The following is a 16,354-nucleotide window of genomic DNA, read 5'->3' as shown; positions in this document are numbered from 1 at the left end:
GTTACAGTTTAGATAAACATCTTACAGAATCACTAAGAAATACTAGAGTTTTCCGTCAAACTGCTTTATCTCTGTGTGATGTTGAGACAGCATGGTATCACTCACTACTACCTAATCCATTTTATATTCTGCATATGTAATAAATCCAATTGAACTCAGAACTTAAACAAGCCATCATTGTGCATACATACTAAAAAACTGGGCTTCAGAGGAAACTATGCTTGACATTATCCAAAGCTTCAAAATTTCAAATGATTATGTCAGCAAGCAGCATTTTGGATAAGTGTTTCTGTGTAATTTGAAAAACAAAGCAAAACAAAACACTGACCTTAGATGTTATTGTGTTTTTTTGTGCAAAAATTTCTCGCTTCTGCTTTGTTTAACAGTAGTAATCCTTTATTTTACCAGTTTCACCATGCATTATAGAAATAGTCATGAATAATACACAGGCATTACCAATTTTTTTAACGACTGTGCAGATTAAAGGCCCTGGAGTAAAATTTTTTTTTGGCTTGGCTTTTTTTTTTTTCCTTTGTTTTTTTAATATTTTTATTTTTTTCTTTAACTGTGCCTTTCAAGCTTCTTAGCTTGCTAAAATCTCTTTAGCTTTGAAATGCACTGGTGGTTTACAAACTAATAATAAAGTCTGTAAGTCTTTTATGAGGTTTGCGGTCGGGGTTTTTTGGTCATCAGTTTTTAAGAATGACAAATTTTAAAAGTAGTATCAAAAATATATGAAGATCAACTTTTGCTATTAGTATCTTACAATTACTTCTTTGACTATTGCTGCTTTGACTTTCAAATCAAAATCTCAGTCCCTGAAAAAAACATTGCTGCTTGATGTGCTCTCATTTTCACTTGCTGCTTTTCCTGCAATAAAGTCTGTGCAGTTCCTCTCATTACTTTTGATTGATATTGTGATCTTAACACCCATAATAAAGGATAAGTATCAGATTTTGAAGAGATGGGTTAGGCAATTGTTCTGTTTTAATGCCTCCAAACTAACCTGTCAATTATTCGGTCCATTCACCAAGTCATGAAAAGAAGAATCGTATTTGTAGGTGTTAAGCTACACGGTACAGTTCTACTGAAACAGAAATCTACACTGTCTGTTCCCACACGTGTGTTCAGGAAAGTTGATCCAGAAATACGTGGCTTCAGAGCAGTTTAAATAGAAAGATTTGTCCTTAGTATTATTTACTTCTTAGATATGAACTTTAATGCTTCACAAGTTTCAAAATTAGAACCTAAAGCCTGATGACCAGCACAGTTACACAGTGGGAATTCCTTGTTATGCTTCCTACAAGTACAACATATTTTTATCTTATGACAGTTGAAAAATGTAACAAAAGCTAGTTAAAATGACAAATATCAACATGAAAAATATCTCAAACAGGAACCATCCCACCATCTTAAAGAATGCCATTGAGGATTGTAAATATTTGCAAGGAATTGATATATAAAGGGTTGCAGAAAAAACTGGTAAAAAGCATATACTGGCTTCAAATCCTGCCCAAGGCCTTCACTGCAGTATAACCTTATATAGTACCTACCTCCACTCTTCTACTTAAGTCAATTCATCACTAAAATGAGAATAAAAAACAACTTTGAGAGCAATTTCCTCTTGTTGAAGTATGTATGTACTGAGTGTCTGTTTGAATTCCTTTATTTAGATTCTCTTTAGGAAATGAAAGCCAATATTTGCATAAATATAACCACGCTTTTAATTTTGAGCAATCAAACATATAGCATAGGTGGCAGATCCTAGTCTCCTAAATATAAGCATTTGCAGAAATTATGTAAAATGAGTATCCCTTTTCATAAAGAGGCATGTGTTACTTACTGCATGTGATCCTGGACACTAAAATTCTTGTGAGTACTTCATAAATAAGTACAATACTGTTACTCCTATGTGGATTTTATTGAGGCATCATACAAAATTGTATATTAATAATTCAGTCCCCAGAACCAGGGCCTCACAGTATCTGATTAATGTTGCAGCTTTGGGCTTTGGACTTCCTGGGTAAGTAGGCTGCCAAAACCAGTAACCGATCTAATGAAATACACTGGGAGATGAATTAAACCCAGCAGATACCCATTGTGAGGATGGTCTGCAGAAATGCTAAGATGGAAAATGGAGGGGGAAAGAGAACTCAGTTGTGTGGATAAACCGAAAATCGAATGTATGCTGCTGATGACATAACTCAGCAGAGAGCTCATAATCTTTTTTCCTTTACAGCATGAGAAAGCAGTTATATTTATTACTGCACTTATTTCTAATTATTTTCAGTACCCAAGACTTCTTAAAAGTGAAAAGAACTTGGAGTGTTTCAAAGATAATTATAGAGGAGAGAATTAAAAAAAAAAAAAATCATACATGCAAACATTGTCTTCATGGTATAAACACCTAGAATAAAAATGGATGCCCATCTTGATTATGTTAATGAAACATAACATTAATATGAATGTGAAGTGCATTATTTGTTCATGTCTAGAATTTTTCTAAGGATGCAACAAAAACTTGGCTGAGTTATGTGAAATGAGATTGGCAGTTTACTGAAGACTGTAAATCCTGCCTTTTTACTCAGTGGAGACAAGCTAAATCTTTTCATTTGAATGGGGTTCTGTTTTAATAGATAAGAAAAATGACATGTGGGTGGAAAGATAGTCATTAAACATGTGTTAGATATCCTTTTATAATTAGAAGTCTGATTTAGTGAACGTATTTTTCACTGAAGACATTAACCACTGAGGGATTTATTTGTCTTTTAATCAGGAACTGGCCTGATAAGAATTAGATTGCCAGGAAACCATGTTCTCAAAAAAGAAATAGCAGATGGCATTACTAGGAAAAGTTCTGTTTCACTCCCTACTATCAGCAGTATGTGTCTGCCAGTGCTTTAGCGATGTTTTAGCTCAGTATATAATACCACTGAGTATAAAGATGACTTGAAGGACTAAGAATTACATTAACTAACGCATTTAGCAACATATTTCCTGTCAGTAATATCAGTAAAAGAAAATTATCTTTAAGTTGTGACAGTTGATTCATAGTCAGCGGCCAGAATGCAATAAAAATAAAAGATGTGCTGTGAATAAACAAAACTATGTATAATCAGCTGCTGAGAAGGCCATAATGCCAGCTTGTGATTAATTCTGACATCCCACCCATGAGAGCCAAGCCACTTAATTTCTTTTAGAGAGGTTCAGATTGCAAAGATTACTTTCAAGGAGTCTGAGGCATACAGATTATGTAGAAGAGGAACACAGAACTTTTCCTTCATTCAGTCGCAGGTGCTTAATTTGTTTTAAATTTACATATGTCAATGACCACCACAACTAAAATCTTACCCTCTGCATTTAATCACAATTCTGGTTTGTTTGAAAAAAACATCAGCAGTTCAACTTGATACATGGTGGTATTATCATTATAAAGTATAGCTCAGAAACCCTATGCACCACATCCTCAGGAAAAGCCATTCCTATGTAGCTTCTGCTTTCAAATGTAATTCATTCCTATAATTTGCGCATGTGAAGGAGGTTATGATTTTCACTCTCTTACGAAACAGCCAGTAAAAAACCCCAAAAGAACAAAGCCAAACCGGTAGTTTTCGTTAGTAAACTGAAAGAAAGAGCGTGCCACAGTACACAGAGAATGCTTTGAACTCCTCTAGAAGTGCACAGGGAACTACATTTGTTTATGCTAACATGATTCACCATGTCATATTGATCCATATGTAAAATAGAAAAAATACTACTGTATGCACCTCCAAACCTCAAAAATTCACAGTAAAGCTTATCCCCATGCCTTTTGACACTGCAGAGCAATCTCATTTCTATCCAGGTTTCAAGGCATCTGAAATTGGTTTTTTTTCTTAAATAAAGCTTTTATTTATAACTACTATTTTATTGGTAACTACAATTTATTTCCTGAGGTTTTGATGGTAGGGACTAATATAAGGCAAGCTCAGCTAGTCTTCTCACTCTCTCTCTCCTTCCTCTGGTGTTACCAGGGTGGAGATTAGAAACTGGTCATCAGAGGCATGCTCCACATGCAGAGTTTTAACAAAGAAGGATCTGATTCCTTTCCTTTCCTGGGTGCTGGAAACCTATATGCCATTTCTCTTGGAAATGTTCAGTTCTTGGGGGTTTAGTGCAGATGTGGTTTCCCAGTTTTGATTAAGGAACACACAGCATTTTTCTAAGAAACACAAGTGAAAGAAAAAAAAAAGGTTCCTTTACAACATAAGGAAAGATTTCATTCAGTGAAATACAAATGATTTTTTTTTGTTTCAGAGAATTTCCATTGTGGTATCCTGTACCACATAGCTGTAACTGGTACTTCAAAAACTTGGAAGTACAAGAGTTTCCTCCAAGGAGACATTTCATAATTCTGTCTAACAGAAATTTGAACAACAATCTGAATGAAGAGATTGCCATCTTCTTTAACTCTTGTGTCTGCTAGTAGCTGTGTTCCTGCATGGACGCATACATAAAGAAGAGATGACAATGTGTATATATATATATATTTTTTTTTTAATATAATTTTTATAATTTGTATACACATTTCATTAGAGCTGTCTTTTCTGAAAGTATTTATGGAACATTTGTCTTCCGGCAGGTAATACACACTTGAATAAACTTTTGTTTTATAAATAAAATAGACTAGTCCTGAGGAAAAAAAAGAAATGTAATAGCTTCACTATACTGATAAATGGCAGAGTGAATGTAGTTTGTTTTAAAGCACTGTTGAACACTGCTGACAAATTTTCACAGCTGCAACTGAATTCTGGGTGTTACAATGCTTAGTTCAACTTTTTATTTACACATTTCTGTTCCCACAAAAGGGCATGTGAGATTGCATCAGAAAATTCCCAACTTCTCACAGGTTTCTGTATTTTCTTTGTGTTACATGGTTTCATCCTGATAAGCACACAAAATCAAAATGTATAAATTGCTTAGACCTTCTGGGAAGAATTTCGTCGCTTTATTTGTCCATGTTTCATAATGAACCCCTTGTGGTGGTGTTTTTGATTTTTCGTGTTCTTTTATTTCTGAAGAACAGACAGGAAAAGGTGGTAAGTGAAGAGCAATTCACTGAATATTGGAACCTGAGAAAGAACTGAAAAAAATGTTGTTAATTTACCAGTACCCATTATGCCATACAGAGGAGGTCCTAGCTGATCTTGCAGTGTGGAATTCCGCTGTCTTTTCAGACCCTGTTATTTTTAAAGCTGTATTGAGTGGGTCCAGGATTTTATACATAAGAATTTTGAATAATTGAGATTTGAAATTTGCGGAAGATGGCTTTTTCACTTTGATGCTGTGTTGAAGGCCTCAATGTGTTTTTCTTAAGAAGGTAGGGGGAAATGTCACTGTTTACTTATCTCATTGGTTATTTATGTCTCTTACTCGCTAATACACAGAAGTGTTAATATTCATACTGCCTGTAGGTGCACCTAGTCTTTGACAGGAACAGCTCCTGGGATCAGGCAAATCACTGTTACGTTTTGTTACACATATGGAATTACACATCCTGCTTTTGGGTAGCAGTTTTGTTAAATAGAAATTTAATAAACTGATCCCTCAATTTACATTTCTAATTAGGATTAAGATTTTTATGTATAGCTAAAGACTGCTCTGAGTTTTTATACATGTAAACTACAAAGGAAACCACAACCCATAGTAAATACGCTTCAGCAATTCTTTTCCAAATGGAAGTAAGTTGCTCAGAAAACATAATCAAGCTGATCAAAATTTTGCATATTCTTTGCCTTATTGTTTTTTTTTTAATGATGGCATTTTGTACCTGCTGTGAAACAGTTAAAATTGCGCTAGAAAAGGACATGTTTTTTCCTTTAATCTCACAAGAACCTTTTGAAATTTGAAACTCTCAATTCGATAGAATTTCAAATTCTATAATTATGTATTTTCTCGTTAATAATTTGCATTAATCATGTCTTGGTTCTATTATATTTCCTGTGTATTTGAAAAGAATGATAGAATGTGGAAAATTCAATGAAATGCAAGTATAAAACTTTTTCTGTGAAATAACATTACAAAATCAGATCGTTTATTCTACTAAACATAGAATGTGAGCTGCTGCTTTAAACATTATGTATGCCAACTTGGAGGTATTATTATGACTATATTGTACCAAAAAGAATAATTTCTATACTGTCTTTACTGCAAACTGAAAATTTTACTTTCCTAGAAATGGAATTATCAATGAAATTGTACTGATGTGTGACCATGAGAGGTGTGATAGGGTGGAGGATATAAAGGTGAGGTTTTACTGCAGTAACAGTGTTGATCCTGAGATGGAATAACTGTGATTGCAGTTTGAATAGATGTGGTTCTTCTTTTAGTGTATTCAAGTTATCTGTGAGAAGTCAGTATATCTGGAGACGAGTGATTCTTACTTTTCTCCTAGCTTCTGTTTGTGTTCAGTTTGGACCATTTAACTTCTAGGTGAAGGTTTATTTTATAAGCAGAGATCATATATGCCTGGATCATTGCTATCGGGTGCAAAGGAGCTCAGATAAATTTCTCTCATAAAAATGGTTATATGTGATACTAGGTGCACAAAATTTGTGCCTCTCCTTAAGTATACAGCAAGATTGTTATATTCTGCACTGTGTGGTTGCATGTTGCAAAAAAATATTAAGACATGAATAATTATATGACCTGACATATCATTTAAAGCTGTTTATATGAGGTAAAATAATAGTGGGTTTAGATGCTGGAAATCTGGTCTTATACATGTATTTTAGTCATTCAAGCTTAGAGATGCTGTGAACAATAGCTTATTTTATTATTTTAGTTCTCAGAGTGAAGTCCCATGTGAAAGTAATAAAAAGATATATTTCTGCAGTTAAGAAATCTTTTAAAAGAGAAGGGCATGGCTTCTGTTGAAAAAGATTTCATTAGAAAATGTTAAAGGAATATTAAAATATTTCACTAGAATATTTTCAATGGAGTTCTCCAAGTCTTAAAACAGCATCAAGATGTTTTATTTTTGTTCCATTTATAATGTAAACTTTATGTGCAATTTGAAAACTGCCATTTTATTGTATGCAAAGTAACTTTAAACATTGCAATATAAATATTATAAAACATGGATACTTGTTGAATAATTAATTATTAAAACAACAGTTTGAGCACTGGAGTGAGAGATAACTCACACCTTTTAAAATTAAACAATTACAAAAAAATATTGCGAGGCTATGGAAAGCATTTACAATTTTGTTCAGAAAGCATCTACAATTTTGTCAGGGCTAAAGAGTAGCAGTTTGCTTTAAACTTTTTCACAGAATGCTTTCCCATCCTATAGGAAGTAAGAGTTTGTGTTTTAGTGTGAACTTACTGGCTGTTTAAATATGTCATGTTCTTAGTGTGGAGAATTTTTAATTTCCTGAACTTTTATTTTTCATTCTGCTCATGTAGGCAACACGGAAGGAGATTGAGAAACGCCAGGTCCAGCTCAAGAGCATCAGTGATTTAGGAGAGAATTTGAAGACAGTGCTGAAAGGGAGGGAAAGTCTAGTGGAGAACAAGCTCATCCTCCTGAACAGTAATTGGATAGCAGTAACATCACGTGCTGAGGAATGGTTCAATCTGTTACTGGTAAGAAAAATGCATTTGTTCAGAGGAAACGTTGGTGCTCAGTCATAGGTGCTCAGCCTTACAGAAATGCTTTTTCTGGTGCCATGGACTACGTTTATTCAATACGTAGGTACACAGACAATCAGATCGTTTGTTGTTTAGGACATTGTATATATTTTAAGAATCTGACTGCTTACTGAGTGATGGCTCTGTCCAGCTTTGATTGTTAACGCTTCCCATTCCTGTCTGCCACAGTAGTTCTGGGATTGTTATATTTTATTTGGGTTTTAGTCGGGGTTTTATTGTTGGATTGGTTTTTGTTTCTTTTCCTAACACATGAAATAAAGTTTCTTCCAAAGGACCTATATTACTTGAATATGAAACAAGTGAAATAAATCTTGACCACTGGGCTGCAAGAACGCTTCGGGATATCGTGTATGCTGTTTCTGTTGCTGAGACCATTGGAATGCAGTTTCAACCCAGAGAAACTGAAGTGATTCTCAAGGGTGTATTAACTGTTATCATGATTTTTCAGAGCTTGATGGATTAAAACTCCACTAGAGTCTGTCTGCCTCCATTAAAAATGCTTCTGCAATAAAAATACAGCATCATTACAGGGCTTCTTTAGCTGTATACAATATACAAGTGAAATTATCTGGAAAACTTAAGCGTTTAATTCAGTGTGATGTAGGTGCTCAGCTTCAATGTGAAACTAGTTATAAGAAACGTAATGGGGTTTATAGTCTGATATATTTATGCATTCCTTTACTTTCTCTGCTTTGGATTCTTTTGTTAATATTTACTAGAACCCATGATAAAAAAGTCTAAGAGAGAGATTTGGTCTTGTGCTGATTTTAAAACAGTGTAAAATAAAGATACAAAGATGTGGAGGTCAAAAGGACTAGTAAAATCTTTGATCTCAGGTGTGTGGTACACATAGGTATGGTGATGGTGTGGATATGCATGTGCCTCATTCTAGTCAGCACACCCACAAAGACAAAATGTTTTTAAATTAAGTAGAGGGGAAAAGAAAAAAAATAAGAATGTCAAAAAGCATTTTTAAAAAGCAGAGTCTCAAAGCAGAGAAGTTAGATGAAATGAAAATAAGAGTTTTAGATACAAAGCTCCTATTCTTGATCATGAAGTGCATCTTGTTACTATGAGGTTTAATCAACTTTGGCTTTCCAAATGAATTCTGTACCTGCTTCTTGGGAAACAATTCTTTCCATCTTCAATAGGTCTATCTGTCTGCTTCCTGTTCCTCTCAGCAGTCTGGCTGAGCTGCAGCCACCTGCATCTGGCTGTGTGTGATTTTATCACCCTCCTGCCTGTCTCTTTGGAAGTTTATCTCTCCCCTAGAATGTCTTTTTAAAGGAAGTTAATATATAAAGTGATAGCAAACAAACAACAGATTCTATCCTTCACAGAACAAGAAATTACTGTGTAAAAAAAATTAATTTCATAACGTGTGCATGTTTGCCATACTGAGCATAATTGCACCTATAATTTCAATTCTGATTACTTTTTTTGTATGCAGTATTTACCTTTTCCACATTGCAGGAATATCAAAAGCACATGGAGGCTTTTGATCAGAATCTAGCTAATGTCACAACTTGGATGTATCGTGCTGAAATACTGTTGGATGAATCTGATAAACAAAAACCCCACCAAAAAGAGGAAAGTCTTAAGGTAAAAAAAAATGATATTCTCGAAAGTATTAATTTTATTCTAAAAAAGACTGTGTCAAAACTAGCATATTTGGAAAGGTATCACAGATTGATTAACATTTTTTTCTATGTTAAAGCTACCCTCTGGCAGCTTGTAGATTACCTAATAAATTTGCACTGCATTACGAAAGTTAAATCCCTGCAGAAATAAAACCAGATATGTTATTATAAATCTTGGGGACTTCCTGGTGAGTAGAACAGCACCTTATTAAACCTTTGTTTACTGGAAAATACTCCTTAAACACATCTGGTTGAACAAGATCCTTTTTTGCTGTGTTCTTCATTTTTTATGTATTTTCTTTTTTCTCTTATACTTTCCTAATATTCATGGTATCTGCATTTGATATCTTTGTGATATAATTGTTTTAATTCTACAAACACTGTTTGCTTTCATGCCAGAACACTACCACACTAGCTGCATAATAATGTGTTAGTGTATTGATCAGAAGTTGCAAGATAGATGCAAATTTTAAACTCATTTTAAATACCTCCTTTGTTAACATTAAACAACTTCAAAAAGTTATCTATATGGATTGGTTTTTTACTTCCTAAATCACTGTGAAGTTTCACTTTGTATTGAACCCTATGGTTAACACATGCTATCTGAGGAACAGTTTGCAAATAAGAATCAGAACTGTATTGCTGACACTAACATAATGATACCATTTACTAAAGGAAAACTTTACAAATTCCAAGGCAGAGCATAAATCAATGCCTCATTGATCTCAGCAGGATTATGAGACACTTTTGTGGCTTAATGAACAATTTTACCACCATCACGTAAAAAGTGCAATTATCTTTGCCAGCAATAGTTATGTATGTTTGTATTTCACAAAGGCTTTTCATACAGACAGTGAAATGTAATTCTTAATGCCCAACTGTGTTCATGATTCCTGAATGCCTGGCTATCTTTTTCAGCCTCTGCCCATACTGCGATCTACTGTTTACTATTGCAGAGGAATAATGTATTTGTCCTCTTTAAAAAAAAAAAAAAAAAAAAATTGTGATAGATTTATAGGAAAAAAAAACCAAACCACATTGTTTTTCATCTGGTCAATTTTCCCTGCCACAACTATGGCCATAAACAGAATTGAAAGCAACAGGTATACATCCAGTTCTATAATACATGAATTAGCAGCTTTTCCTAGCACTGGGAACATAACATAATTTAGCGTATCGTGAAATGTGCTGAGGATTGTATTATTGCAGGTAAGAACCTGCCTAGAAATAATGTTCATCATTAATTTCCACTAGGAGATAATAAAACAGACATGTAGATACATTCCTGCTATAAATTTGAGGGATATGAGTGGGAATGTTACCTAATGGGTTTCTACTGGATTTACACACTCCTGAGTAATTATCTGAATTTGCTTTGTGGTTTTGCTCCCTATTCCTTTGCACACTTTCTCTCTCTCTCTTTCTCTCTCTTTGCATTTATTACTAACTTCAAGCCCTGTCTCTTGCTCACGGACTGTAGCGCTTAAAGGCTGAGCTGAATGATATGCATCCAAAGGTGGACTCTGTGCGTGACCAGGCGATAGACTTGATGACAAACCGTGGAGATCACTGCAGGAAAGTAATAGAGCCTAAACTGTCAGAGCTCAACCAGCGATTTGCAACTATATCACAAAGAATTAAGAGTGGAAAGGTAGGAGGGCTTGCTTCCATATGGAAGTGCATACAAAACGGTATTTATGCAAGGTGCCCAATTACAACTATATTGCGGGCTGAAGTTTCTCCGAAACCTAAGCTTTTAATGGAAAAAAATGTAGATACTAAGAATTATCTTTTTTTCTTTTAAAGTGGGTTTTGCCACTAAGGTCATACTTCACTGCTCAGAATTAGAAGCATTCACTGACCTTATGTGAATTTAACAATTACTTCAGTAGTTTACAAAGACTGAACAACATCTGGGAATTAGCAAGATTCTTAATCTTGTTAAAGTACGATTAGCCTTTATTTATATACATTGGCTTTTGAGGGTTAATTTCTCATTAAATGTTCTCAGTCTTTCCTGTGAGGCTGTGACTCACCAAGATTTGAGATAGAGATCAATCGATAGATAGATATGCAGACTATTTTAATTATACTCCAGCTACTCACCTGTACAGCTAGCTTGATGACTGAATCTGAATCCCTACTGAATTCAGTATGGATTAAGTAGTTTTTAGCTAAATTGTGTCTTCTGAATTGGAATGATGAAAGACATAAACCACCTACTTTCTCCACTGTATTTGTTGCCTTTACTGCAGAGAGCTATTCAGCAGATTTTAAAGCAGGCAGCCATGAAACTTAGTATATAGGATAATGGGAATGTATGGATCCTAATCTTAACTATTTTTACTGGCTACTTTAATTGCAATGGAAATAAATGCACAGAGGTTCAGTGACAGAGCAGGAAATAAGTTTTGCAAAAAGCATATACAAAGAGACTTGGTTTTCATGAGTTATTTTATGCAGGGGTTTATGCAGGGCTCAATACCCTATGCAACCAGCACATTCTTTATAGATATTTGAGTTTGTTTAGGTTTCGCTTCTGGAATGGAAAAATATGTCCTATAAATAATTATTTTTTTTTCCTGTTTGCCATCAGTAGCACTTGAACTGTTCCAGTGTGCTTCTCACTTTCTTCTTGTACAAGTACAAACTGTAGACCAAGAACATCTTGGCACAAAGCCCAAGCAATTGTGTTGTGTAATGTTTTATTCTGAACATCTGCTATCTGCAGTTTGGATTTCATTTGCAGTTTTGCCTTGCACTTCCACAATGCTGTAAGCATACAGGGCTGATGCAGCCTTTGATAGAGTTGTGTGAAATTATTGCTTGTCTTACAGAAAAATGGTACTGACTGTAGATGCTTTATCGTGGGTTAACTCTTTGCATTGCATGTTGTGGGTTCACCCACAGAAGTGGGAAAAGATGATTGTCAAGATACATGAAGTGTCTTCAGAACACTGCAGACTGCTTCCACCTGGCAACCTTTTCTCTCAGGTGTTCTATTTATGATTTTATAGGCAAGGTGATTGTATAGGCTGCTGGAACGGCAGCACCTCACTAAGCTTTATACACTATATATCTAGCAAGATGAGAGTAATTACTACAGCACATAATTTTAATAGCAAATTAGAATTTAGGGAACCTTTTCCAGGACCTTGGGGAATGGACAGCTAGGGTATGATTCAAAAGGGATATCCATCGTAATTAGTATTGTGTAAGATAGAGCAGCAAAAGCTTGTCTAGACCTCTTGGCGATTCTACTGATTTGCTGTATGCATTAGGCTAAAGGACTAATTTGCTGGCTACCTCGTTTTGTCCACCTGTATAATGTAGGTAACTGTACTTCCATTAGTTATAATTTTAGTTTTATGCGCTGAGAAATTATTATTCTTACAAGGTGATATTATGCTTCCTTAGTGGTTCAATTTTTTTTTCATACTTAGGTAAAATTATTCACTTGGTGAACAACAGATTAAAAAAATAAATTCAAGAGGATAATAAGCTCTCATAATCTATTTTCAATCAATTCACATCTTTTTTTTAATTTGCTATATATTTTCAAATGCTTACAATTCCCAGTACATCAGTGAAGTAAAAAAGAAATGACTCATGAAGTCTCTAAACGGTAGTACATAATTGTTGTGTCCTGAGTTAATAAAATGATCATAGAATACTAAAATAAGATTTAACATTTACAAGTGGACTTTTCACCTCATTCAATTATTGGAATTTCATTTAGTATTTTTCCTCCCATTTTTCCCTTTGTAATTATTCTTCACATTTTCAGAGACTAGTAATTTTTATATTCCAGTTTTATTACTTGATTTGTCTTTCAGTAAGACTTTAGTACTTTTGAAGACATCCTTCAGAGCATATGAAAAAATGTGTAATTCTGAGATTCTTGATGAAAATTTGCTAGCACAATATTATTCTCTACAAATACCATGCGTTATTATATTTCAGTTAATGTTCATAAGTGTTCAAAATTTTTGTCATTAAAACAATCAACCAGCTAAAACTAAGGCATTTTTACCATAATTCTCCCAGATCATCTGTAGTACAGCTGAGAATAGATTACAGCTGAAGTACAGTCTCTTGTTTTAACTGATTAACTTTTATAGTTACCATCCTCACTAAAAACATTTCCTTTATAATAAATAACAATTGTACTGGAGGGAAGAGTAAGATAGAACTGACTAGAATATAATGTGCTTATGTCCTTAGCAAGAAGACAGTTGTATGTCCAAGAGTTCCTAGAATATCTTAAAGCATTATTTCTCTTTAAATTTTATGCATCATCAAGAATCTCTTGTTTATTCTTGTGTTTAAAGCTTTGAAAGAAGAAAGCTTTTTTCTGTTGATTCTTTGCAACGCATTTAATAAGTATATTGCATATTGTACATTAAACTATCCACAGGCACTTGGGTACCAGGTAGATAAAGGGCAGTGTATTGTTAATAAGTGGTGTTTCATTTAGAATTTAAAACTGAATGCTGAACTAAAGCACCATAATTATGCTGTGATTCATTTTGGAGGATTTTTTTTCTCTTTTGTTTAGTTGAGGTTTTTTTGTATAACTACTAAGCTATATAATTTAAATAAATGATCTTTGTATTTCTCCAATTCTAGCCCTTCATTCCTTTGAAGGAACTGGAGCAATTTGACTTCGATATACAAAAAATGCTTGAACCGCTGGAGGCTGAAATTCAGCAGGGCGTGAATCTGAAGGAGGAGGACTTCAATAAAGATATGGTAATTTGGTTGAAATGGAAGTCTGAGTGAAATAGGGAGATAAAAACAAGCGAGTGAAAATTAGAAACTTCCATATTTGTATTAGGATCTTTAGATAGCACTAGGACAAAATTTTCACTGTGCTAATATATTATCAAAAGTCCCACGTTATCATTAACTAAAAGTTTTAGTGTTAAATTAATTATTAGTTTATAAGAAAAATATTTTTCAACCCTAGTGAAAATACTAAGCAAACCAGAAATATTATGTACGGGTCCTGTACTACTACCAGAAATATTACAGAATAGGGAATGAATATTAAAATCTTCATAGGGGTATAAAGTCGAAGAAAACTCATAATGATGTGTCTAAATGGGCAATATAGTCAACGAAGACATTCACTAAGAACAAATGCTAGGTAATGATCATTGAAAGAAATGCCGTTTGCCAATTAGTTCTTAATCAATCTGATTATACCACTTATTGTGAATAGTTTTTGTGGCTGTGGAAAGCTTTATTACTCATATTTTCTTGTTGAAAGTAGAAAACTTGCAATTAAAAAGCTATACATATTGGTGGGGGGAACCAAAAAGAGAGGAGTAAAATACTGTTGTGCTCTGCTACTGCTGCCGCTATTGTGTGTTTTCTCCAGAATGATTTTCAGAGGAATGACATTTCTTGGCTGAGCAGTAACACAGATTCGTCTTTAGAACTCTTTCTAAATGAGTTCTCATCAAGATCAGATTATTTCTTTACAAGAAATATAAAGAGTCAGTATTCTTTTCCATTTAAGTAATTCTTCAAACCTAGCTATTTTATATCAATGCTGAAATGAATCTTTAAAGGATTTTTTTCTTTTTATTTATGCAGGAAAAATAAAATTTAAGGCAGTATGTATTGCAGTGGTAAATTCTAAGTGAATCAAGTTTGACAGAGCAGTTTCTACTGCTTAGGTATATTTTGTTCCCTTTCCTTATGTAAAACATTTGGTGCACTTCAAGAGAAACACTCCCAGAAGCTGTGGCATAGATATAACTTCTATGTAAAAACTACTTAGTGGTAGTGTTTTGCCTGTCAGAAAAGCTGTTTTGCACTGTGGTGATACAAGAAATGGTCAGGAATGACATGCTAGCATACTGGCAATTTCAGTGACTACTGACAGTGATTTAGAGTATTTTAGATATATATGTGGTTTTTTTAAGCAAAATATATTTTACCTTTTTGCCTTTAACGTTTTCATCCCATTATCCTGGTTGCTGTATAAAATCTAATATCAAATATCTATAGGTTTTCATGTGCTGTTTTACATGTACCCATAAAATGTCTATATATATTGTAGAAAGTAAAACATATTTTGGCTTCAGTATAGAACTGCAAATAGCTGTTAAATGATTACCTTAGCATAGAAAGTGTAGCCTTACATGTCTGTTTCTCCTAGGACTTAAATAATAATTAGATTTAAATGCCCATTATACTGGCTTTTGTTGTTGTTGGTTTTTGTTGTTGTTTTTTTTTTTTTTCCTTAAAATCAGAGTGAAGAAGACGAAAGCACAGTGAAAGAATTGCTGCAAAGGGGTGACACACTTCAAAAGAGAATCACGGATGAGAGAAAACGTGAGGAAATAAAGATAAAACAACAGCTGTTGCAGAGTAAACATAATACTCTCAAGGTATAGGAGCTAGAATTATAAGCACATGCTACTAAAACCTTTTTTTGTATAAATTTCAGGACATTGTTCTGTTAAGAGAATCTTCATTACTATTTAGAAATGAGTATTTGGCTGTAAACATGTATTTTCTTATATACTTCTCTTGATGCCTTGGAAAAGACATTTTAAATCTCCATCTTAACAAGTATGTTTTGTCTTCAGTGTTACGACCATGTGATTGCCAGTTGGACAATGATTTCTTTGAAAAGAATTCCTTCTTTAACACATTATGCATGTTTTATGTTTCTCCAACAGCAGTCTAGATGTTAGTTAGAATCAGTTCTCACAAACTTATGTTTTCAGTTAACAATTCTGTCAATGAGTAAGTTATTTTATCCTTTAGTAAAAGATTTACATACTGTGTTCTTTAGTGGGAAAAGTGGCTCCAGCCTTTCTAGGTAGGTGGTATTGCCAATAGACCTAGGAGCTAAGAGGCTGAAAACCAGTCATGTATCAGAATTCTGTGTTACCATACTCCTGGAGGTATGATACTGTTCCTAGAAACATCCACAAGTGAGACCTATTTGGACAAACTTGTAGTTATAATTGGGAGTGTAATTATCCAGGGGAAAATAAAAGTGA

At 34.0% G+C, this 16,354-nt stretch overlaps 1 protein-coding gene across 15 annotated transcripts in view; it reads left to right on the top strand.

The window, feature by feature from the left end:
• DMD (dystrophin) overlaps positions 1-16,354 on the top strand; it is a 1,205,254-nt gene that overhangs the window by 566,021 nt on the left and 622,879 nt on the right. For 13 of the 15 annotated variants that reach the window (XM_061453343.1, XM_061453346.1, XM_061453349.1 and 10 more), the window contains 5 exons: positions 7,447-7,626; positions 9,166-9,294; positions 10,813-10,983; positions 13,962-14,084; positions 15,596-15,733. In XM_061453343.1, the coding sequence (XP_061309327.1) occupies positions 7,447-7,626; positions 9,166-9,294; positions 10,813-10,983; positions 13,962-14,084; positions 15,596-15,733 (741 nt within the window). Of the gene's footprint in view, positions 1-7,446; positions 7,627-9,165; positions 9,295-10,786; positions 10,984-13,961; positions 14,085-15,595; positions 15,734-16,354 lie in introns of those variants that run through there. The other 2 variants (XM_061453351.1, XM_061453350.1) reach the window with 2 other exon arrangements.

This window comes from Pezoporus flaviventris, unplaced genomic scaffold, assembly GCF_033815535.1.
Source record: "Pezoporus flaviventris isolate CSIRO_AGI_PZ_B2104156 unplaced genomic scaffold, CSIRO_AGI_Pfla_v1 ptg000015l, whole genome shotgun sequence".
NCBI classification, from domain to species: domain Eukaryota; kingdom Metazoa; phylum Chordata; class Aves; order Psittaciformes; family Psittacidae; genus Pezoporus; species Pezoporus flaviventris.
The sequence above is the reverse complement of the archived record's forward strand: the minus strand, read 5'-3'. Positions and strand labels throughout refer to the sequence as shown.